General features: G+C 45.4%; 1 protein-coding gene across 1 annotated transcript in view; it reads right to left on the bottom strand.

Annotated features, from left to right (window-relative positions):
• ADSL (adenylosuccinate lyase) overlaps nt 1-9,410 on the bottom strand; it is a 75,614-nt gene extending 66,204 nt beyond the window's left edge. The window contains exon 1 of the mRNA XM_078683353.1: nt 9,084-9,410. Coding sequence (XP_078539479.1) covers nt 9,084-9,233 — 150 coding nt within the window. The 5' untranslated portion in view covers nt 9,234-9,410. The remainder of the gene's footprint in view (nt 1-9,083) is intronic.
• Between the last annotated feature and the right edge of the window lie 16,069 nt (nt 9,411-25,479).

The following is a 25,479-nucleotide window of genomic DNA, read 5'->3' on the forward strand; positions in this document are numbered from 1 at the left end:
CAGGGGGGGTGGGTGCACTTTGCCAGGGCCGGTTTTGGTTCCCAGTCCGGCCCTGACCCTGTGCCACAGGAGAACAGGCTGTATCTTAATCACATCCTCAAGGTATGGCAGGCCCAGTTCTTTATGACAGATAAATATTGACGTACTGTCCGGTACTGCCAGAAGATACCTGAGAAAGATATTTTCTGCTATCTGGAGTGAATTAACATTAGCTTATCCCCAGATACCTGCTCCATAAGTGGCAATCTCTACACATGTTGCCCTATATATGCATATCAGTTCCCCGGTACAACGTCTAACCATTTTCCTGCTAAAGTTTGTTAATGCCATCAGTGATTTACTGAATAACAACCTTCTGGCTTGGATAGCCCTGCTCCAAGAACCTGATTATTTGAATAAAATCCCTAAATAGGAAAAAGTGTCAGTATACTAAGGCCTTAGTGTTGATAAAAATTGTATTCTTTTTATTTGACAGGATCCCACAATTCATAGAGAACGTTTTTGAACAGTTAATTGTGAGACCCAGATTTGTCATAAAATTTGTAAAGGAAGTTACTACCCTTTGGAGAACATGGGGCGTACCGGCCATCAGGACCGCGTCATCTGCATAAAGGAGTGCAGGGATAGGCTGAGTCGCTGCTAGTGGTAAGTCCCTGCACTCCTTAATTAGGGTGCACTCAAGGTCATTTATGTATAGCGTGAATAGGAATGGGGCAAGGACGCAGCCTTGCCTCACTCCTCTCGATACTCTGAAACTCTTGTTACAATCTCCGCCCTGTCCAAAACAGACCCTCGCCCTTGCCCCTGAATAGAGTTGCCTTAGAAAAAGAATTCTAGAATGGTCTACCCCCAACCCCTTTAAAAAAAGCTTTCGTGGACGACACAGTCAAATGCGGACGTTAAGACAACAAAAGTTAAAAGCAACCTTTCCCTTTTTGCTTTTGTTTATTGGTCTAAAAGGATATGTAGGTTTGGGCCCTGGTCAATTGTGCCCAGGCCCTTACGGAAGCCATATTGTAGATTACTTAGAAATGAATGTTCCTCCACCCACGTCTGTAATCTATCTAAAATCACGCGCCCTATGATCTTAACTGTGTAATCCAGTAATGAAATTGGGCAATAACATACTGGATTCGCCCTATCGCCCTTTTTAAAAATAGGAACAATTATAGATTCAAACCAGAACAATAAAAAAAAACCTGGAGCAGCATGCATTAAAAAGTTGCGTTAAAAGTGGTCCCCACAAAGCCATATTGGTTTTAAACCGGTCAACCAGGATACCATCCGGTCCCGGGGCGTTACCTCCCATGCTAGCAGTTATGGCCACGTTAACCTCGCTCAAGGTAAAATCCATTATACATTTTTGGAAAGTGGGGGGAGACTCAAAGTCAGCATCAGACTCCAATATTCCCTGATCATCTTGTATTGGATTAGTGTAAAGCTTTGAGTAATGAGATACCCACTCTGATTCGGAGATGGCGATCTCTAAGCTTTATCTTTTTCAGCAAAAAAAAGGCGCATTGACTGCCTTCCAAAATGCAGCAGCCTCGATCAATTGATGCCTCATGTAGGGCATTCCAGGCTTCCTATTTTAACTTATTCTTCCTTGCAGTTAGTGTCCTCTTGTAATTTCTTCTGGCTTCCCCAATAAGGTCCTGATCCTTCACTCTGGCCTTTAATGCGTATTTAAGTTTAGTGTAAGCCTTAGTGCATTTGGAATCAAACCACCCTTCGCTATGGTTATCATTCCTTTTTGCATTTACCCCCAGAGTTTCTTGAATTTGATTTGAGATTGCTAAGAAGTTCTCTAAGATTACTAAATGAGAGGAATTTTCATTGAGGCAAGCATAAAACATATTTTTACACCTTGTCAATAATTTAGTGACAAATTCCTCTGGGTCCACTTTCGTCCACTTCAGTGCGTTCCCATTTTGCCTACTCAAAGTGATGTTCTTCAGGAACTGCGTAGATTGACCTTTTGTGTTAAAATTTTGATTATGCACCACAACATCGATGCTTAATGGGAAATAATCACTTAAGGCGATGTCGTGAGTAATAAAATTCCCAACACGTGGGGAGTATTTGCTAGATATCAAAATAAAATCTATTGTTGAAAAGATACCTCGTACATTAAAAGTCGGGCTAAATGGAACAACGGGTGAGCATAAGTTGTTAGCAAACCCCATATCACATGTAAACATGTCATTCAGGAGAACTCCATATGTTGTGTGCGAGAAGTGTGCAAAACTGGTGCCTTTTTTAAAAGTTATTCCAAAGACCCCCTTATCACCATTTTGACATAGAGAGCAATTAAAATCCCCACTCGATATAACAAAAAAACATCTTTGGTTGGGTGAGTTTGCAAATTATTCACAACTCTATTTAAGTTTTTCAATATTTCCTCCAGCATTTCCATAGTGGGAAATTATTATAAAAATTCAGTATTATCACACAGGATACCTGATCTATATGTATGCTTATAATTTGGTAGTATTGATTGTTCGCAACTAAATCAACTTTCCTCGTTTTTAGGTGGTTGGGCGTATAGGTACAAAGCCCCCCTTTTGCTCTGCCATGAGTCGATCTTACTGCTGGGGTGTGAAATTTTTTAAATCCACTCATATGGATTGGCTCCTCCACCCAAGTTTCTTGCAAGCTAAATATCTCATAATTGTACACATAATCCATCCATACTTTGTTGGTCACATTCGATTTTAAACCAGCCACATTCCAAAACATGATCTGGCATTTAACATTCCTTGCTTTACTACCAGTCCCTCTCCAGCCTCCCTCCGCCTGTGAGGGTATAAGTCCAGTTTGGGACACAGAGGTTTGTCTCAGGACAGCCACCTTATCTGTGGTTGTAGTGTTAAGTGCCTCTGTGATTTCCAGTGTTATTGGGCTGGTAATTTAACTGTTGACACACTGGATTGAATTATTGATGGGCCCATATTGCAAGAAACATCCAAGCCTCTGAGTATTACAGCTTGAGTGAGGTCCTCTAAACTCAGTCAATCCACCGCTTCGAGGTTGTTAAATTCATCGAGGCGGTTTTGAGTGTGAATGTTAAACTGTCTCCTATAAAATGGAGTATGATTTTTCCAGTTAATCCTGACATTATTACTGTGTGTAGGTTGATAAAAATAGCCAAAAGGAACAACACTGATGTATGAACCACCCATGGGATTATCTCCAATTCTGCTCAGTATCAATCTCACTAAATGAGGGGTTTTGAATGACAGCACTACACAATCCCCTAGAAGTTGTTTTGGCCCTCTGCCTAACCATTCCACTCTCCTTGCCATCTTAAACTCAACAAATAGTTTATCAATTAGACCCGTCCTAGAGACAAGCCACTGTAAGGACTTATTCCTTAAGTTCCCCCAGGATTCTACCGTCTCATCTGCTAATGTGGGGATGTTGGCTAACACCACTACATAGGTGTAGCAGCTGTGGAATTGAACTTGCTCCAATCCTGGCCTCAACTTTCTCCTCTCTAGGCAACAACTTTATGCAAAACTGGCTTTGTTCCTTTGCTTAGCTTCCGGTAAACAAGCCTCTGATGTCCAAGTGTTAGACCTGGCAGTTAAGTACTTTACTCCAGAACGAATTTCTTTTGCAATTTCTAAAAGGGTCAAATCAGCCTCCAGGCAGGTTTTCTTTACAGCCTTTCTAGGGAATCAAACTATGTTTTGCCCACTGACTTTGGCAAAATGAAGCGGGCACCTCACCTTTACGTCCATCCCCGTCAGGTACTAATCTTTCTTGCTCACCCTTAATGGACCTCTCTCTTGTATAACTCTTGCACAATAGATCAAATGGATTTTGTCTGAAGTGGGCATTAATTCTACCATTTTTGGTGCTCACTCCATTAGAGGAATGGCCTCCAAATCTTTCGATGTTGGTGAACAACTTGAGGACATCATCTACATAGTGGATTGATCTTCAGATTCATTGTTTAAGGAATTCTATAATAAATCAGTAAGTTATCCGTTTTCCACAATTGTTGATAAACTTTGAACTTGCATAATTCAAAGCCTCTGGTCTTGACATAGAATCTCACATGTTATAACATTTGGAAGCAAGATTTTTTAATTCTACTAAGGACACAGAGAAAAGGATTAGTCCTCCCATGATTTCCAAGGGGGGGGGTTGGTGTATGTATGTCGGTATATTATATAAATAAACAAACACTGCACTGCAGGCCTGCTTCCTGACCGCTGGAGGTGCTTTGCAAGGCGCTTCCGCTAGTGCTGTCAAATTGCCACAATTCCGCCCCAATGTAAGAGAAGGCCAGCACTCAAGACGTGAGGATGATATCTGTTTATTCCATTCAGCATCAACGGACACATGATGCGTTTTGGCTGTGACAAAGGCTGTGTACAGCCAAAATGCGTCCTGTGTTGACTGATGCAATCAACAGATATCAACCTCACGTCTTGAGTGCTCGTCCTCTCTTACATTGGGGAGGAATTGTGAATATTCTATATATTTTTCTGCTCGACGCAACACAAATTGGTCCGCACTCTGGGGAAGGGATTTTCATAAATTGAATGTAACAAGTGTGAAAACAGATGAGTTTCGGGAATGACGAAGGTGCTTGCCAAAACGCGTCTGTCTTCACACTCGTTTCAGAAATGAATTTTTGAGAGTTCACCACCGCGCAATCGAGTACCCCCCCCCCCGTGAGTGCAGAGGCTGTTGGTGACCATCAAGCGTGTGTATAATATATATATACTATAACAAAGATTTAACAAACTTGCAATACTTTGTTATTGATGCAGTAGAACAGGTGAAAAGGGGAGGTGACATAGACAGAGACTACGCCAGTTGAGTCCAGATACATTATTAAACTTAATAGTAAGACTCCTGGGGGCCTCAACATGGGGGAGGATCTCCGCAACATTCTCCAATCAGTATGTAGGGCTTGAGAACTCCAGGCTTGGAATTCACATTAAGAAAAGTATCTGACTCACATATTTTGCATACACATACCAATAGTCACTAGTCCCTACCCTCTGAGGGCAGGTTGAGAACAACATTAATTAAGATGAACTATCACACATTTTGTGTTTTTTATTTATTAAGAATCGTTTATATATCACACTATGCACTTTTCACTTCTTATCATGTTATTTGATAAGAAATGTCCCCTTTTTTTCAAGCTTCTTAACAATTGCATTCTCCACCGTGGCCATACACAAATATGGACACAACATCAACTATGCTAACACTCGCGCAACATGTTCAGACTTCACTGGGACTAAAACGCATTTATGCACCAGAATAACTTATATGTAATTGGCCCTATACCAGATGATTATATGAGAGTCAACAAGTAAACATGGTTCTCAATATTATTGCATTTTTGCACCGTTCCTGAAAGTCCCATATTTACATATACTTTGTTTACATTTTGTACTATGCACTTTTCCTATACTGCATGGTTAAGTTTGCACAGGTCTTATGTTTACAACTGAATTTATAAATTTTGCATATCAGCACTTTACTGTTGTAAGGTTGCATGTGTTAAAATCAAATATCATTATTTTAGACATCGCAATTAATATGCATAGTGTTATGTCAACACATCGTATTTGCACAGTGTTAATAGTTTTATATATTTTTAATGGGACTAATTTTTAAACATAGGCATTCCTATATATGCCATTGAACGGATTATGAAACCTTGTTTTCAATGTTTTTTATATTGACTGCATTCCCATCACCTGGTAAAATTTTCAACATTTTTAACATTCTTTTACATAACATCAACAACCTAACCAATGCCATGTATATAATGCATTTTTAAACGTTTTTATGATCCATGATCGTTTTACGTTTTTTTAGGTATACCTATGTTGGTGTTATTTTGGTATGTTTACCTTGGGCTAGTTTAAATGCACCGTTCCAAAATGGCGGGACCATTTTATGTATTCAGTGAAGCATTTAACGGCACAAGTCCATTGCCTATGTTTATTGCTAACGGCGAGGTTGGCGCGCTTTTTTGAAAGTTGCATTGTTGTATTTATATAGGTGGAGTAACCATGGCGAATGGTCAGTGAGCAAGGGCACAGCCGGTGCCCGAAACGCGTTTGACAAGGCTCTGCACCCTGTATGCACGAATAAAAACATATCACCAGTGAAAGTACTTTGAGTCTGGCTGTGGCGTCATATGGTGTCCCGTTCTTGTCCGCACGGAAAGTGCATTGAGGGACAGGTTGGAGCGTGTGTATATATATGTGTGTGTATATATATATATATATATATATATATACATATACACACATATACACACACACATACATATACATATATGTACACACACACACTATCCATTGGAAAACCATTTTTTGGTTTGCTGATAACTTGGGCATACGTTTGACGTATCTTTGTGAAACTATCAAAGACAAGAGTTTATCCATTTCAGGTTCCTCCTGGAACATTTTGGGGTGGTCTGCAAAGTGGGGGCTGATAAAAAGGGTAGGGGGTCCCAAAACTCAACATGCATTTTCCATAAACCTTTTTGGAAAGAGATAGCGAGAGAACTGCTTAACAAAATTACACCAAATTTAGCAGGAGGCTAGATCTTGGTCCATTAATCTTACTTCTTGTAATTCGCAGTAAGTCCATTCAGTCGTTTTTGAGAAATTAAGATACAAAAATATTTGTATATCTGGACGATTGGGTTTGAGGGACTCTCGCAAGAGTCCCGCAAGCACAACTTCAACATATATAGTATTCTGATTGGTTGAGGGGGCTATTTTCCCCTTGAGTCATCTTGCTCCCGCTGGAGAAAGGACCTGATTGGCTGGCCGCAAAAGGAACAAAAATGTTGTGGCGGTAATTACAGGACTTGGAGGCTTAAGTCCTGAAAATGAAGAAAAAAAAAAAAATGAAGAAGGATATATGAAAGGTAGCAGAGCAAGGATACTACTGCCCCCGCCTCCCCCAGCCCTTTGGTAGAACATTTTTTAAATGTTCGGTTTTTTTGCCATGATCCCTCGTTACTCCTGTTTGATTGCAGCCAAAAATAAAAGCTGCAGCCATTTTTTTTCTAAATTAATATGACCCCCAGGGTGGACAACGGCCTAGGGGTTAATAAATATAATTATTTGGGAAGAGGGTTTAGCGTGGGGGGCCCCCTCCCCAAGCCCATTTCAACCCCCATCTCCTGGGGCCCACAATTTAATACGGGGGGGGGGGCACTTTGCCCATTCCCCAAGCCTTCTACTGCTGCAGCAGACCCCATCAGTCTGGGCCAAAACAATAATTAGGAATGGGGGAATGCACTTCCCCCCCTCTCCGAGCCTCATACTGTGGGGCCAAATTATAATGAACGGGAGGGGGGGGGCATGGAGCCCCCCCACCCCCAAGAATTCTCAAGCCATGGGGACCCCATTTTAATTTATTTTAAACGGGAAGGGGGACTGCATGCTCCTGCACCTTGCTGATGTCCGTACTGGGGACCCCATCCCCATGAGTCGGATACTGTACAGTGTCCAGAGGAGCCCACCCCTGGGATATTGTGGCTCCCTGCCTGGGAGAGTGCGGGCATACCCTGCCTGCACTCTACTGGGCAGGAAACTCAACTTTGCTCCCACCCAACGAGAGAAGTAAAAAAATGCAGCTCTGGCCCAGACGGGAGCAAAGGAAAAATGCTGGCTACCGCCAACACACAGTATGGTGTTGCTTGGGGAGCATGCTGTGACTCCCAACAGAGCCAGCAGTGTGGGTGCCCCGGGTGGGGACCAACCAGAAATGTGTTAAAAGTGCTGGTCTCCACCAGGGGAGTCAGCTGCAGCCACAGAGGCACTGGGGCACCCACCAGAGCCCCCAAAAAAGTTGAGCCGTGGTTGTTCCGGTTGTCATCCACCTTAACAAATAAATGCCAGCTCCCGTTGGTACCTTCTATGGGTGCTGGCTTGGGACGTTGTAGCATGTCCGTTTTTTTTTCTAACAAATAACATTTAAATAGCTTGTTAATGAACTGTATAAATATTTCAAAATAGATCAGCAGGTAGGAAAGTATATTTTTTGTAACTCTGAAGTGCGATAGACAAAGATTTTAATAGTATCAAAACAAATCTACTTTACTTGATGTGCAAATGATGAATATTCGCTGAAACACTACTTTTGCTTGTAAGCTATAGAGTTTTATCAGTAAACCGGCAGGTCAGTGGGAAAGACTGACCATTTGAATGAAAAATGTGCTGTCTGTTAATGACAGTGCACTCCCATATCACGATATAGTGATAAATGTATTCACCCCTTGCGCGCTGCGCAAATTCCCTCGCGGTGCTGGCGAATTAATGAGTGGGCGGGGTTCGGATGGCTCCCGGCCGTCCTCCGCACACGCCCACCGTGACGTCGGACGGCGGGGGAACGTCCAAAGCACGCAAGGGGTTAAAAGTGAGTTTTTAAACATGAACTTAGAAACATTCCTGCCCCTGCCCTTAATACATTGCTATTAGCGAACTAAGAGGCAAGTTAAGAGTCATGTTTACCCTATGAGCGAGATAGATTCTTATTAAACATGGAGCAAAAGATTAGTATATTAGATCAAGCAAAATCATTTTTTGTACAACACATGCTGAATTCAGATATCTGAATGCGTGCTCACGTGTTAAAAAGGCAACGATGTAAATAAAATATTTGCCTAAGATCACACAATTTGAGCCCCGTTTATAAAAAGTCAAGCGCATTACATTTTTGTTGGGTAAATTATTCAAATGACTAAACCTCCAGGTCTGGTAAAAGTTTTATGAATTTTCAAGTTCTGAATATTCACTTGAATAGTACACACAGAGGTCAAAGCTTACAATCAGATATTAACAAGAGTTGAGGGGCGCATGACGGACTGAAAGTCACACCCATGATTTTAACTGTCATGCAACCTGGTAACAGACCCAATGCAATGCCTGCGGGGACTGAAACTACAAGGTACAGAATGCAACGCGCCGCTGGCTACAACGCAAGGGGTGCAACAGAGAGCACTGAACAGATTTACTTCTGAGCACCCACATCAAGCATCCATCCGATATTCCCCATCCCAAACAAGTCCCATAACTTTGGGTATTTACCCGTTGCGCCCGCGCCAGCTGTGCCCAGAGTGCGCGCCATGCGCGGTGTTTTCGCCTCTCGCTGAAATTGAAGGCCATGTCCCGACTCGCATAGCGGGACACCAGCGGAGACCGGTACCGGTTCAGCTCGTCGTCCTCCTGGGCCGCCATGGTAGAAGGCAATGGGCATGGACATCCACGATAGGAGCTGTATGCCACGCCCCCGCCATCTCTGGAAAAGGGCGTGTTCCCGCCACTGCCTGCCTATTCGTCACGCAACCTGATCCAAGATGATCAAAGACAGCGAGGGCACTATTTACTTTCGGCCATCTTTGTTTGGGCTGCAGAGACATGACACACATGCTTCACGTGACCATTCCATTGACTAAAACTGGAACCATAAAAAGAGCTGCGTTAAAAGCCATCCTGTAATCGTGTTCCACTATGCCTACCGACCTGCCCGCGAATTAGAGTACAAGATTTCTTAGCGTTTACGACTCACTATTAATTCTGTTAAGAATATGGATTTCTTTATTTTTATTATTTGTGCATTTTTAGAAGGCGCGGAACATTACCCGAAGGTGTCAGAGCGCTGTACAATAGAGCCAGTTACACTACAAAAGAACCGTGGAACACAATAAAACATTGCAAAGAAAAACAGTAGTGCTGTACAATAGAGCCAGTTATGTTACAGAACCGTGGGACACAATAAAACATTACAAAGAAAAACAGGAGACTAAAAATGAAGGTTACATAGACATACATTCCGGTAAAGCACGCAGGAGAGAGGAATATACAGGAAAAAAATACAAAATTTTACAATGTGGAGCGAACTTCCAAGAGGGTCCTGAGAATGAAAGTATTAGTTCTTAAAGTGTCTTTGGAAGAGGAGAAATTTGAGATCAGCTTTGAAGATCCAGGTAGAGGAGGTGGCACGGAGCAATGGGGGAAGTGAGTTCCAGATTCTCACCACATTGCCTGAGAAGGATTGTGCCATCGATCTTTCCCTTTTGAAGATGGGGGGCTCAAGCAGAAGCTTTTTAGGTCTCGCGACCTATCGATGCGCGCATGCGCATCGAGCGGAGCGAGAATTCAAGCGGCGAAAACATCATGAAACCACCAGCTTTTTGCTGGCGTTTTCATGGCGTTTTCTTGCAGTGCATGTGAACCACGTGAGCAACATGTACGCGCATTCACGGCCAGGGCTTCTCCTCCCCTAATTATTCATGGCCGGCCGTAGTTTCACTTTCCCGCTTCTCCTCCCCTAATCATTCATTCCCGGCCGCTCACAGCACATCAAAGGGCTTCGCCCAGCGTGCGCTCTGCATTCTCTCCCCAGCCAGCTTCCCCCATCCCTCGCACCCCCTCCTCCTTCAGGCCCCCACCATTTGCTTCCATAGCTTGCAAAGACCTCACAGAGAGCCTTTGACGGTATTGTCCTTGCTGTTTGCAAACATCGCATGTCTGTTTTCTGCCTCAGCAGTCGGTAAGCCAGCTGGCGCTTCATGCTTTTACTGTAATTTGCTACATTAGTATTTTTTCCCCGTGAGTCATTCTCAGCACTCCAATGGAGATCATAGTTTGCTTTCAATTCTCCATCTCTGGTCTGTACTTCGAATGTACGTTTGTGGTCTTTCACTAGCTCCGCTACCTAGTTTCTCTCGTAACCCTCCCACACAAAAATCTGCTGCAGCTCGGTGTCACGTCTGCTTCAGCTCACCCAGTTTTCTCTTTCTTCACCATCACTCTCCCACCACCTTTGCCTCTGCCAAAGTTAATTCTTTTTAAATTGCGCTAGTACAGCACATGAAAAACAATAATTTTTTTAATCTATAAAATTGCGCTCGTACTTGCAAAGCCATCAATAGCCGAAACCAGTCGTGCTTTTAATTGCTTTCAAATTACCCACAATGCGGAGTCATGCAAGGTGCAGACTCCTTGAAAGATCAGAACTAAAACTTAACAAGCATTGGCATAGCTAATAGGTCTCGCTTGTGGGACCTTATAAGTATTTTGTTTTGCAGCACAATATCCTTGTAACTAAATACTTATAAGGTCCCACAAGCGAGACCTATTGGCTATGCCAATGCTTGTTTGCATTGCGAGAGGATCGAGAGCCTCCGGACAATTTCAATTTGTTTGCCAGGTAACGAGGGGATTACGTGTGTAAGGCTTTATGCGTGATGCAGGCAGTTTTGTAAATGGATCTTGCCTCAATCGGAAGCCATCGAAGAGCGGACAGGATAGGGGTGCGTGGTTGCTTCGTTTAGACCCTGAAATGAAGCGAGCTGCTGAATGGAGGATGGATTTGAGAGGGGAGAGGTGGGATTTAGGTAGGCCCGTCAGGAGAGAATTGCAATAATCCAGTCTTGAGAGAACCAGCAATTGTACCAAGGTTTTTAAGTCTTTCTCCTGGAAGTACCAACGGATCCCCTACAGGAGGCGCAACTGGTATTGTGCGTTCTTGGCAATAGAGTTGATGTGGAAGATTAGGTTAAGTCTTTTGTCAAGAATGAAACCTAGGGATTTAGCGCTGTCAACAATGATGGGTTTGCTATGAAGTAAGTTCAGCTGATCCATCCACGATTGAAGGGGAAGGGGAGAGAGGGAGAGGGAGAGAGAGAGAGAGAGAGGTAGAAAAAAGGAGGAATTCAGTTTTGCCAGGATTTAGAATGAGTTGTTGACCTAACATCCAGTTGTAAACCGAGTTGAGAGTACAGTTGAGTAGTGAAAGATCATGTGCGGAAGACACCTTGAGGTAGATTTGAGTGTCATCCGCATATAGATGGTATTGGATCCCAGATTTGCTTAGGAGGATCCATAATCGTTCTAGGTAGAGATTAAACAAAGGTGGGTGCCAGGATAGAACCTTGAGGGACGCCTTAACCTACAGCCAATGGGGATGAAAGACTGTTCGCTATCTTAATCATTTGGGATCTGTCCGAGAGGAAAGAGGCAAACCATTTAAGCACTGTGCCATCCAATCCCATTCTTTGTTGAAGAGTGTTAAGGAGGGTACTATGATTAACAGTGTCAAAGGCTGCAGAGAGGTCAAGAAGAATCAGAAGGCACGATTCCCCAGAGTCGAGTATATGCAGCGCATCATCAATCAATTGCAGCAGGGCTGTTTCAGTGCTGCAATTTTGGATGAAGCCAGATTGGAAAACATCGAGGAGATTATTGTCCATAATATGGATGGCCAGTTGTTTCGCAACACATTTTTCGGTGATTTTTGACAGAAAAGGGAGGTTGGTGAAAGGGCGGAAGTTGTTGAGGTTGTTCGCATCAGCAGAGGTTTTTTTTTTTTTTTAGAAGAGGGGTAACTTGTCCTGATTTAAGGGCGACAGGGAGGGAGCCTTGACTGAGGAAGAGATTAACTAGCCTGGTCCAGTAACAGAGAGTATGGGTGTAGAAATTGATGGCGATGCCGCTAGGGATGGGGTCAGAAGAATAGTTGGATGGTTTGGTTTCAAGGATGCATTTGAGGAGTTCATCTTCCGAGATGACGTCAAAGTGTTGCCAGGTGACTAAGGATTTCCGCTCCTCAAAGGGGGTGGGCGACCTGATTCACCAGTGCTTTGACCCTTTCATCAAAGAAAATAGCAAAATCTGCTGCTTTCTTTGTGGTGTCCTCAGGCTTAGTAGTTAGGGGAGAACAGTTTGGGTTTTTGATGAGGTCAAAACGTTTTTTGGGTCTGTTTTTGACTGAGTCGAGGAGGGATCTGAAATGTGATGCTTTTTCATGGAAGATGTGGTTGTGGTACCTGGATCTTGCTGAACGTAAATGAGAGAGAGTAGAGGTGGAAGGATATTTTCTCCAATGTTTCTCCAGGGTTCTAAGGTTTCTCCTTTCATCGTAGAGGGCTTTATTGAACCATAGTGCTGAGGGGGTGGGGTTTTTCCTTTTGCTTTGGAGTGGAGCTACATTGTCATTTTCGACTGCTAGGACTGAGAGGCACTGAGAGGTGAGAACGTTGACATCCATGTTGGGGTCAAGTCTAGGAAGTGACCGCAAAGCAGAATCACAAAAAGTGACAAAATCAATGTTTTTAGTGTTAAAGGAGCTTTATAACATGCGAAAGGTGAAAACGGAAGGGAACAAGGAAGTGGTCAGACCAGTCTACATGGATAGGAGGAGCAGTAGTCAGCAGGTCTGCTTTGGATATGACAAGATCCAGAATTGAGCCCTTGGAATGAGTAGTTTCTGAGCAATGTTGGAATAGATCATTGGTTGAGAGAAAGGTGGCAAGCTGGTTGGCAGCCTAGTCTTTCAATGGAGATTAAAATCACCCAAGAAGATCTGCCTGTCATTTTGGGAAAATTGGTCACTGATGGAGTCAGTGAGTTCCTCCACAAAGGCAGAGCAGTTACCGGGGGGGTGGTAGATGGCATGGAATCTAAAGGGTGAGCCATGATGTATTTTAAGTTCTAGAGATAGGCATTCAAATGTACGAAAAGGGATGGTAGGGAAGGCTTTCATTTGAAGGGAATTCCTGAAGATGATAGCGACACCGCCCCCGATTTTGTCTGGTCTGTCATTTCTGAGGATAGAGTAGTCGGTGGGTACCAGAAGATCAAACAAAGTATGAGAGGAGTCATTAAACCAGGTCTCAGTGAGGAAGAACATGTCAAGATTCTGGAGGGTGATAATGTCAGAGATTTCTAATTTATGTTTGATTGCAGATCTGCAGTTGTGGAGCAAGCAGTGCAGCTCTGACGCAACTGTTTTGGTGACAGGGGTGTTAGGGCTGTTAAGGGAGATAAGGATGAGATTCTTGAATGAGGGTGTCCGGTAATAGGGATGGTGGTAGGTTCTGACAGAGGAGATGGTCTGAATAGTGAACTGCGTAGACTTCTTAGGAGAGGATGGTGGTGGGGGTGATGCTGGTGGACTTGTAGCTGGCTAGTAAGTTGGAGATGCCTGTAGAGGACAGACTGTGGTTGACTTTATTGGGGCGCGGGAGCACAGAACTCCTCAGGATATTAGGGAAGGGCAACATCTTGGCGCTTAAAAGTGAGATAGATGCTACAAACTGGGAGAAAGAAGAGATAAAAGAATCACGTTTATTTTCCAGGGAGAGGAGAGCGGAGCACGGAGTGTTAAGAGGCACGAAGGAAAACGGTGGGAGTACTGTGGAAGTGCGGAGGGTGTGTGGGGACGGGGAGGGGTGGGGGAATGGGATAAGGGAGGTGGTGCAGATGGTGATTGAGGGCGGGGAGGGATGGAGGATCGGGAAACGGGAGGAAGTGCGGGAGGACGGGGCAGGGTGGGAGAACGGGATAAAGGAGGAAGTGCAGAGGGAGGGGAGGGGTGGGGGAATGGGTGGGGATTTGGGGAGCAAGGGTAGAAGGTGGGGAAATGTGGTGGGTGATAGGAGTGGATGAAAACACCATGGTAGGAAGAGAACAATTATTACTGGTGTTGAACAGAGGAGAGGAGTAGAGATCAAAAATAGGAGGAGAAGGTTGAGGAGTAGGAGGGGGTCAGATGAAGGCCAAAGGAAAGGGGATAGGAGAGAAGAGGCTGAGCAGGGAGGGGAGGCCAGGGGGTTAGATGAATGCCACAGGTTCATGGAGAAGAGAGGAGAGGGGGCTGTACAGGGGGCGGGAGGAGGGGGGTCACAGGAAGGCCATGAGTATGGGGAGAAAAGAGAGGATGGTGCTGGACAGGAACTGTAGGTCATGAACAATGGCTGAAGGGGGACAAGTGCCAGGTGGAGTGGGGGGGATTGGGCTAGATGGAAACTAAGGGAGAAAGGGACTGCAAGGTCAGAGGGAGAGACGAGGAAGGAGTTGTCAAGGAAGGAGACATGGTTGGGAAGCAAAGGAAGAGGGAGGGGAGGTTGAAGAGAGAAGGGAGGTGGAAGAGAAGAATTTGGGGTAAGGAGGACGGGGAAGAGAGGAAAGGGATAGGATGAAAGGGGAAGGGGAAGGTAAGGAAAGTTGACCGGTAGAACTGGTTGTAAAACAGGTGGACTAAGAAGGGGGAAGGTTGGATGGATTAGGGGGGAGGCAAAAGCGTTAGAGACTCGGCAGGTGCAGGGTGGGGAGGGGGTACCGGAGAAAAGGCAGACATGATAGGGGGAGGAACATATTGGTAAGTGGGAAGAGTGGGAGAGGAGGGTGCAGAAGTAGGGGGGAATAAAGGGTGGTCCTGTGACTCACGGGAATGCGGCCTGATGGCGTATCAGGGAGTCGGGGGGGGGAGAGAGAGGAGCTCAAGGAAGAATCTAGGGAGATCATAGTTGTATGGGTTGGACGAAGGGAGTGGAAAAGATGGTCAAAGAGAGAGAGACATGAGTCTGTAGCTTGAATCATGACAGTGCCATTATTGTAAAGTGTAATGGTGAGAGAGCCATTAAAGCTGGTGGAAGGGGACATTTTTAGCCACTGTCCATGCGGGATAGATGAGGAGGAGGAGACGTTAAAGGAATTGAAGAAGCTGGTGGACCAGGAAGGGATATCGCAAGTGAGAAAAATTAGGTCATTTTTGAGCTTCCCTAGGCACCCATTGTGGAACTGATCAACAAAGAGGGAATCAGGGAACTGTACAATGGTGTTGTGCTTGAACCGTTTTTCTGCTGATTTGGACAGATTAAGGGGATATATGACTTTGAAGCAGTTAACTCCGGACTTAATTCGAATGGAAGCCATGATAGGGAGGGAAGGGGCCACTAGGGTAGCGATAGCGCAAAGAAGAATAGGAATAGGAGGGCCCATATTCCGGAGGTCGAGTCAGGATAATCTAGTAAGAAGCAAATAGAAGTGCAGGGCCAGGGATTCTGGTCTAACTCCCCTCTAAACCATCGTACTGGTAGCATAGAGGGCTAGTTTGTCTCCCGTGGCAAAACTACAACGTACTTCAAGTAGGATTCCTCCTCTGAGCTAATTGCAGTTTCCGTTGGACCTAGAGCAGTGCCTTGCTCTGTGGAAGATTCCATTTTGCGCGTTTGGCGCTTGCTATCAAATGGGATCTTTGGTTGTTTAGGGTCTAGCTCCATAGTTTCAAGAAGTGTATTCTTGAGTAAACCTGAAAAGTACGCACAAGACAGCACACATCTTCACTCATCTCCACCTCCTTGCGACAGTCACCCTCATTAATTACCCCACTTAAAATCTCCCACGTCTTAACCTTTTACATAGCTACAGTTCTACAGTGAAGATAGACCCACAACACAACCCCCTTGATACAAAGACATGAAAAATAAGCAAGAAAATATCTAACAAGAATGTAGTATATTCTGTAATTATACAGTTTCTAAAATGGAACAAATAGCGATACACAATAATATGAGGAAAAAATATAGACATAATCAATGAAACAGCATTTGTAAACCACAACTTGTCACCCCAGGGAAAATATGGGCGCTGTGTCTCCGTCGACGAGCCAGGTCTTGAGTCTCTTTCTGAAATCTGCCAGCAAGGGGTCTGTACGGTGCTGGAGGGGAAGGTCATTCCAAGTCTTGGCAGTAATGTAGGAGAAGGAGTGATCAAGGCTGCGACGATTGCGGGGATGTGTATGAGGTTGAGTGAAGAGGAGTGTAGGTATCTAGAGGGGTGATAGAAGAAGGCACAGCGAAAACAGGAGGTGAGCCTGCACTTGCCTCCTACTTTCTACCCCCTTCGGCTTGATGCCGCTGAGCTGCTCACCCCCCCCCCCCAAGAGTACACCTTGCCAGATGCAGGATCAATGCGGAGTCCTCCATTCCTTTCTGCATGCTGACTGTTGACTCAAGGACGGCCACCTCATGTTTCCCTCAATCTCGTGACTCACCAGATACAGGAACGGTGAGGATGACCCAATCCCAGCAATGACGAGACGATCAAACTTTATAAATTTGTATTTTTTATTTGTCCAACCCTGACCGCTTCAGCTTCTTTTAAAATGTAACCTCGAGCGAATCAGCAACTTGTATATATGTAACTCTAACCACTAGTATTTGTAGTAGACCTTTGTACTTACTACCATTCTTATGTGAATTAGAATTTTTCTGTTTGTTTCTTTTATGTAACTCATTTACTCTGAAGTCCTTATGTAATGTAACTGGTCCTTTTGTAAAGCCCTTGGCACCTTTGGGTATAGTTTGTGCTATATAAAATCGCATTAAATAAGTTCAGTAGATGCTTGATGTAGGTAGGCCCTAGGTTTTCGAGGGCTTTGTAGGCATGCGTCAGATCTTGAACTGGCATCTCTTCTGGATGGGGAGCTAGTGGAGGTCTCTCAGTTGGGAGGGGCAATGAGGGTTCATTGGGAAAAGTCCAGGATGAGTCTGGCTGCAACGTTCTGTATGGTCTGGAGTCTTCTGAGGAGCTGGGTGGAAATGCCAGTGTAATGGGCGTTGCCGTAGTCGAAGCAGCTGGTGACAAGGAACTGAGTGACGGTCTTTCTAGTGTTGGTTGGGATCAATCCGAAGATTCTGTGGAGCATGCAGTGTGTGTGGAAGCAGGAGGAGGCAACTGCGTTGACTTGTTTCATGGTCAGTTAGCTGCAGAGGATGATGCCAAGGTTGCGTACATGGTCAGTGCTTTGTTTAATGAAGTGGTTTTATGGCAAACACCTACCCTCTCAAAATACATTTCAGCTTTCTTGCACATGAACTGGACACCATTGTCACTTAGGATGGTGGTAGGAATACCTTCTGAAACAAAAACTTGATCTAGGAATTCCAAAACAGAATCCTTGTCTGCTTGATCAACAACCTTAACGACATGTCATCTTGTAAATAAGTCATTGAGGACTAATATATATATTTTTGTGGAAATTCATTGGGTTCCATGATATACAGATTCCTGAGGAATCGAACCATTACACATTGGGGGTCTGGCAGTTTGTAACAATTTGTCTGCCCGTATACATTCGGTATACATTTTCACAAATCTCTCAACTTCAAGGTCTACACCTGGCCACCAGAACAACTTTTCACTACGAACAAAGCAAACACAAGGAGATGATGGATGGAGCGCTCATTCAACCCAGATCTGTGACTGGGGGTGAGTGTCTGAAAAGTTTCAGCGCTCCGTCCATCATTTCCTTGTGTTTGTTTTGTTCGCCCTAAGTTGGCAGGGTATGCCCAGACGTGGGTCCCTTGCTCGCTTTGCCACTGGATTCCAGCTAGCCTGGCTGATGATCAGTGGCGTAACGAAACTCGAGGGGGCCCCCCTGCAAACTACATGGAGGAGGCCCCCCTCCCATTCTCCGTGCCAGTCTAGAGCTCTCAAGCCAGCGACCTGCCATACTGCAGGGGATGCGGAGCTATTGTTACGCCACTGTCACCAATACAGCCGTTATAAGTAACACTGGATGGTGGAGTTAAAGGTTGGGCTTGGTCTGCCCACAGGTTATCATAGGTGGTGGTCTATTCATTACAGGGTCCCTGCCATCAGTAGGCCGGGGAAGTTTGCCCAATTTTAGGTGGGTTTCCAGATGCAGACTCCTGTCATGATATACAACATCGGGTCCACTCATCGTTCAGTTTTGATAAAAGTGCATCCACTGCTCCTTCTCGTTTCTGTATTTAAAACATTAGACAATGCAACAATGCTCTATTTCAAAAGCAGATGTAACTAAAAAGAGCAAATTTTGATAATACATTTTCATTAGCAGACAATAGCAATCTTAAGAGGCATTGCATAGCTTCATACACACTGTGACCCCAATTCCATCACAGTCTTTCTCTCTCTCTCTCTCTCTCTCTCTCTCTCTCTCTCTCTCTCTCAGTGAGTCAGTCTCTCTCTCTCAGTGAGTCAGTCTCTCTCTCTCAGTCAATCAATCTCTCTCTCTCTCAGTCAGTCAATCTCTCTCTCTCTCTCAGTCAGTCAGTCAATCTCTCTCTCTCAGTCAGTCAATCTCTCTCTCTCTGTCATTCAGTCTCTCTCTCTGTCGGTCAGTCAGTCTATCTCTCTGTCGGTCGGTCAGTCTCTGTCGGTCTGTCAGTCTCTCCCTCTCTCTCTGTCAGTCTCTCTCTCTCTCTCTGTCAGTCTCTCTGTCAGTCAGTCTCCCAGTCAGTCAGTCTCCCAGTCAGTCAGTCCCTCAGTCAGTCAGTCCCTCAGTCAGTCCCTCAGTCAGTCAGTCTCTCAGTCAGTCAGTCTCTCAGTCAGTCAGTCTCTCAGTCAGTCTTTCAGTCAGTCTCCTAGTCAGTCTCTCAGTCAGTCTCTCAGTCAGTCTCTCAGTCAGTCTCTCAGTCAGTCTCTAAGTCAGTCTCTAAGTCAGTCTCTAAGTCAGTCTCTAAGTCAGTCTCTAAGTCAGTCTCTGTCAGTCAGTCTCACTCTCTCTGTCAGTCAGTCTCACTCTCTCAGTCAGTCAGTCTCTCTCTCTCTCTCTCTCTCTCTCTCTCTCTCTCTCACTCTCTCTGTCAGTCTCTCAGCCAGTCAGTCTCTCAGTCAGTCAGTATTCAGTCTCTGAGTCAGTCAGTCACTCTACTCTCTCTCCACTCTCTCTACTCTGTCCACTCTATCTCCACTGTCTCACTGTCTCTCCACTCTCTCTCTCTCCACTCTCTATCTCTACTCTCTCGCCACTATCTATGTCAGTCTCTCTCTCTCAGTCATTTTCTCTCTATCAGTCTCTATCTCTCTCTTAGTCTCAGTCTCTCTCTGTCAGTCTCTATCTCTCTCTGTCAGTCTCTCTCTCTCTCTCTCTCTCTCTGTGTCAGACCCTCTCTCTCTCTGTCAGACCCTCTCTCAGTCTCTCTCTGTCAGTCTCTCTGTCAGTCCCTCTCTCTCTGCCAGTCTCTCTCTCAGTCAGTCAGTCTCTCTCTCTGTCAGTCTCTCTCTCTCTGTCAGTCTCTCTCTCTCAGTCAGTCAGTCCCTCTCTCAGTCAGTCAGTCTCTCTCTCAGTCAGTCAGTCTCTCTCCCTCAGTCGGCCAGTCTTCCAGACAGTTTCTCTCTTTCCCTCTGTCAGTCTCTCTGTCATTCTCTCCCTCTCTCAATCAGTGACTCTCTCTGTCAGTCTCTCCCTCTCTCTGTCAGTCTCTCTCTGTCAGACCCTCTCTCTGTCAGTCTCTCTCTCAGTCAGTCAGTTTCTCTCTCTGTCAGTCTCTCTCTCTCTGTCTGTCAGTCAGTCTCTCTCCCTCAGTCGGTCAGTCTTCCAGACAGTCTCTCTCTTTCCCTCTGTCAGTCTCTCTCAGTCAGTCTCTCCCTCTCTCAGTCAGTGACTCTCTCTGTCAGTCTCTCTCTCTGTCAGTCAGTCTCTCTCACTGTCAATCTCTCAGTCTCTCTGTCAGTCAGTCTCTGTCAGTCTCTCTCTGTCCGTCTCTCTCGCTCTCTGTCAGTCTCTCTCAGTCAGTCATTCTCTCTCTACCTCAGTCAGTCAGTCTCTCTCTCTCTCTCTCTGTCAGTCAGTCTCTCTCCGTCAGTAAGCCTCTATCTCTCTCTCTCTGTCAGTCTCTCTCTGTCTCTCTCGCTCTGTCAGTCTCGCTCTCTCTGTCAGTCTCTCTCTCTCTGTCAATCAGTCTCTCTCTGTCAGTCTCTGCCTCTCTCTATCATTCTCTGTCTCTCTCTGTCAGTCAGTATCTCTCTACCTCAGTCAGTCAGGCAGTCTCACTCTCTCTGTCAGCCAGTCTCTCTCTTTCAGTCAGCCTCTCAGCCAGTCAGTCTCTCAGTCAGTCAATATTCAGTCTCTGAGTCAATCAGTCAGTCTCCCTACTCTCTCTCCACTCTCTCCACTATCTCTCTCTACTCTTTCTCCACTGTCTCACTCTCTCTCCACTGTCTCACTCTCCACTCTCTCTCCACTCTCTCTCCACTGTCTCTCTCTACTGTCTCTCTCTACTGTCTCTCTCCACTGTCTCTCTCTCTCCACTCTCTCTCTCCAACCTCTCCACTCTCTCTCTCCAACCTCTCCACTCTCTCTCTCTCCAATGTCTCTCTCCACTTTCTGTTTCTCCACTCTCTCTCTCTCCACTCCCTCTGTCCAACCTCTCCAATCTCTCCACTCTCTCCACTCTCTCTCCACTCACTGTCACCCTCCACTCTCTCTCTCTTTAGTGTCTCTCTCCACTTTCTGTCTCTCCACTCTCACTCCTCTCTCTCTCTCTTCACTCTCTCTCTCTCTACTCTCTCTCCTACTCTCTCTCCACTCTCCCTCCACTCTCCCTCCACTCTCCCTCCACTCTCCCTCCACACTCTCTCTCCACTCTCTCCCTCCGCTCTCTCCCTCCACTCTCTATCCTCTCTCTACTCTATCTCTCACTCGACTCTCTCCCTCCACTCTCTCCCTCTACTCTCTCCCTCCACTCTCTCCCTCCACTCTCTCTCCACTCTCTCTCCCCAATCTCTCTCCACTGTCTCCACTCTCTCTCTCCAATCTCACCCCACTCTCTCTCTTCACTGTCTCTCTACTTTCTCTCCACTCTCTCTCTCCACTGTCTCTCCACTCTCTCTCTCCACTGTCTCTCCACTCTCTCTCTCTCCACTGCCTCTCCTCTCTCTCTCTCCACTGCCTCTCCTCTCTCTCTACTCTCTCTCCACTGTCTCTCCACTGTCTCTCCACTGTCCCTCCCCACTCCCCACTCTCTCTACACTCTCTCTCCACTGTCTCCCTCCACTCTCTCTCCACTGTCTCCCCCTCTCTCTCTCCAATCTCTCCACTCTCTCTCTCCACTCCCTCTCTCCATTCCCTCTCTCTACTCTCTCTCCACTCTCTCTCTCCACTGCCTCTCTCCACTCTCTCTCTCCACTCTCTCTCTCCACTCTCTCTCTCCACTCTCTCTCTCCACTCTCTCTCTCCACATTCTGTCTCTCAACTTGCCTCTCTCTCTCTCTCTCGCTCTCTGGGGGGGCATGGGTAAATTACCGGCAAGGCCATTATGTTGCACCCTCGCTCTGGTTAATTATAATGTTTAGAGGAATAACAGTTGTTGCGTAAATATGATAATTTTAGGCCGTCAATCACCTTGACATAAACCATTGCTTGTTAAATGAGATAATAGCTATTTCAATATATATATGTCATTCAGGCATGTGACTCATTTTTGAAAAACCCTTTATAAATATAACTATCAAAAGCAATGTTGAGTAACAGTGACTCAAAAGACAGCATTGTTCTTATATAAATACCTTTTTGAAAGCACACTGTTGTCTGGAAACATTTAAAATTCGTAAGCACAATACAATACCTCACAAATATCTATGTATTCTCAGATGGAAAATCCATCTGGCTACTTACTAATGTTTTTACTCGGGTCAGTTACAGAGCGTGAGATTTAAAAGGGAGTACACTGGAAAATACATCCCAATAACCAGTTGCAGGGTTGCAGTGTTCTCCAGGAAAACATCAGGTGTCAAAAAACCAATATGGTAGCTACTACGCCTAGCAGAAACTCTTTGCAATCGGCCAACGGGGATTTTCACTAGGGTTGTGAAAAGGCACCATCAGGGTTCAATCAAGCAGAGCAGAGAGCGTTGAGGCCACGGGCTCTAAAACACACACAAATTAAGCTTGAATTAATTATTTTGCCCTGTCGAAAGTCACGTGCATGCGCTATATAGCTTAAGGTTAGGGGTGGTCAGGACAACTGTAAAATCTTTACCACACCGGGGTTTTTCTACTGCAGCTATCAGGGTAGTTTGAAATGTTTTATTTATGCAGGACATTGTAATGTGTGTGCAGAACACCGTGGCCGCCCATCAAATACTAACTCCACACAATATCTATTACACGTGCAAATAATAAACACAAGCGTTTGTTGACACTTCCTAAAGGGGCCAATCCCAGCTGATGAGGAGGCACAGTTAGGCGAAGCGGCCATGCAGACTTCAAGGTCACAGTGTGCAAATTCCAATAGGGAGCGGAATGACACACTAAGCTAGAGCACTTACTATGAGGGTTACTTGTAGTATCGCAACATATAAATGTCACTCTCGACTGGTTTTAGCATCCCCGATTTACACAGTACATAGACCATGGAATACATTCACAGCTATTTACCCCACATAGCTCCTTCCTCCCGCGCTCCTCGATGTACATATGCACCTTATCTTGTTTCTGCAATGCTGTTTTACCAAGATTGCATGCCTATAGATTCGGTGCATGGTGCGGAATTAATTGAAAAACTGTTACATGGACATTCTGTACATATAGAAATAAATTGTCTCTTCAGTCACACAAGTTTTATGTGTCTGGCGTTTTTACCCTTTTCCCGACCTTCTCAGCGCTATAATTCCACGTCGAAATGAAATAAGAACCGTACTGAACCGGCTTGAAGAGCCTAGGCATCCAGAACAGTCAGCAACCTTCGCAATTCGCACTACAATTTATTTATTTATTTCCAGATTTTTATATAGCGCGAACTGAAATCGGATATCAGAGCGCTTTAATGAGCAACAGTTTCGTGACAGTTGGACAGACACATTCATTTTTGTTAGGCACGGGGAGATTAAGTGATTCAGCCAGAATCACAGGATGTTGAGCGTGGATGCCAAGACTCGAACCCAGGTCCCCAGCTTCCAGGTCGACCGCTCTAAGTTCCACTGCCCGTTTTCTCAAACGCTCTGTCCATCATCCCCTTTTGTCTCGCTTTGAAACTTAGAAGAAGGGACGCCCACTGACTTGGCCCCAGCCCTACCGGCCTGTCCCGGCCTCGAGAATGCTCCAGCAAAATCCCGGTGTGTCCTGCAGCCAGCAAGCTCAAGAACCCCGAGGACCTGCCCTGCCTTCCACAAGAAAGACTTTGCCTCCTGTGAGCACCGAAATTGCTCACCCAGAGACTCTGGCTCCGACGTCCAACGGCCTTGAGGGGCCCACCCGACAGTATAGCACCATCCCCAGGCATCTCAACTTACCTCTCCAACTGGTGGTCACCTCCAGAAGATCTTCGTCCCCGAGCCTGCAGTCTGTTGAAACTGGAGAATCCCCATTGAAAACAATAGGGCACCCAATTCCAAAACAGCACCCTGCACCCAGCTGCCACTGCGGGTGTACCTTGGGTGCTAACTCGGATCCCCCTTTGCCCTGAGCCTAACACCAGGAGCTTTGCTCCTACAACCCTGTGGACTACTGTTGAGCATCCACCAACTGGAGGTCCCCTATCCCCCATTGGATAACATTGGGCCTCAGCACTCTGCACCCAGCCACCCTTGTGCAGCTGAGGGTGCTTCAAGAGTGCGTCCTTGACCCTGGGGGAAACCTGGTCCTAACCCCAGAATACTAACTCCCACAAACTTGTACTTACCTGTAAACCGATAACCCAATTTCCTTCCATAGGATTGCATTGACTGCTTTTCTTGAGAATTGTTCTGTGTGGAGTTGGTTTGTATGAAAACTTGAAAAACTGCAACTGTACAAAAACTGATTTACTTACCTTTTGCCTAGGAGATGTCTCAGTGTGATATCTAGGTATATCACACTGATTAGCAAAAGTAACTTAAAAAATAATCTAAAAAGTAACGTACAAAGTAATATGAAAAGTAATTTCGACATATTTACTTACATATATTTCAACCAACTGCATTTGAACCCGCATTCAATTGTAAAACACTGTATAAGATTTTGCTAAGCATTTATTTCACTTACCTGTGCCAGGCTTGCATGATTCTAGAAAAAAAATACAACTAAATAATATTTTTATACAAATCAAATTGGTCTGATTTCAGTCTTTGACTGTGTGACATCATTTTATGATTGAGTGTGAACAACAAATGCTTAACACTACCCTCTGATAAAGCCTTACTGCTCGCCCACACTACTACAAATAGAGAGTAAGGTGCTATCTACTTTTACCATATTGAATGTGGATTATACGATTTTTTCTGGGATATTGGCCTCAAGAGTGGCTCTGGTTATCAAGGGCATTATCCATACTGATAAAGGAGTTTGCCCAACCCACCAACGAGTCCGCCGACATCCCTCCCTCACAAGACCTCTGCGACTAACTCAGCACCTTTTTCTACCACAAAATCAAGAGCATCTACGACAACTTCGACAAAGGCAACCAACACACTGAACCCTCACCAACCACCCTGACACCCTGAAGCCAGCGATCGACAACTGGACAGCCCTCACTACCGAAGACACACTGACGACGTTGAAGTCAATCCACTCCGGGGCCCCCACCAACCCCTGCCCCCACCACATTTTCAACAGAGCCACCAACACCATCGCACCTATGCTCTGCTACACCATCAACTGCTCGCTGGCAACTGCCACATTCCCCGACGTCTGAAAACATGCCAAGGTCAACCCCCTCCTGAAGAAACCCTTGGCGAACCCCACCGACCTCAAAAACTACAGACCCATCTCCCTGCTCCCGTTCCCAGCGAAAGTAATCGAGAAAGCCATCAACAGCCAACTCGCCCCATTCATCAAAGAGCACAACTTCCTCGACTCCTCCCAAACCGGCTTCAGAAAAAAACACAGTACGGAAACCGCCCTCCTCGCTGCAACAGACGACATACACACCCTACTGGATAAAGGAGAAAC

Source organism: Lissotriton helveticus, chromosome 1_1, assembly GCF_964261635.1.
Source record: "Lissotriton helveticus chromosome 1_1, aLisHel1.1, whole genome shotgun sequence".
Taxonomy (NCBI): Eukaryota; Metazoa; Chordata; class Amphibia; order Caudata; family Salamandridae; genus Lissotriton; species Lissotriton helveticus.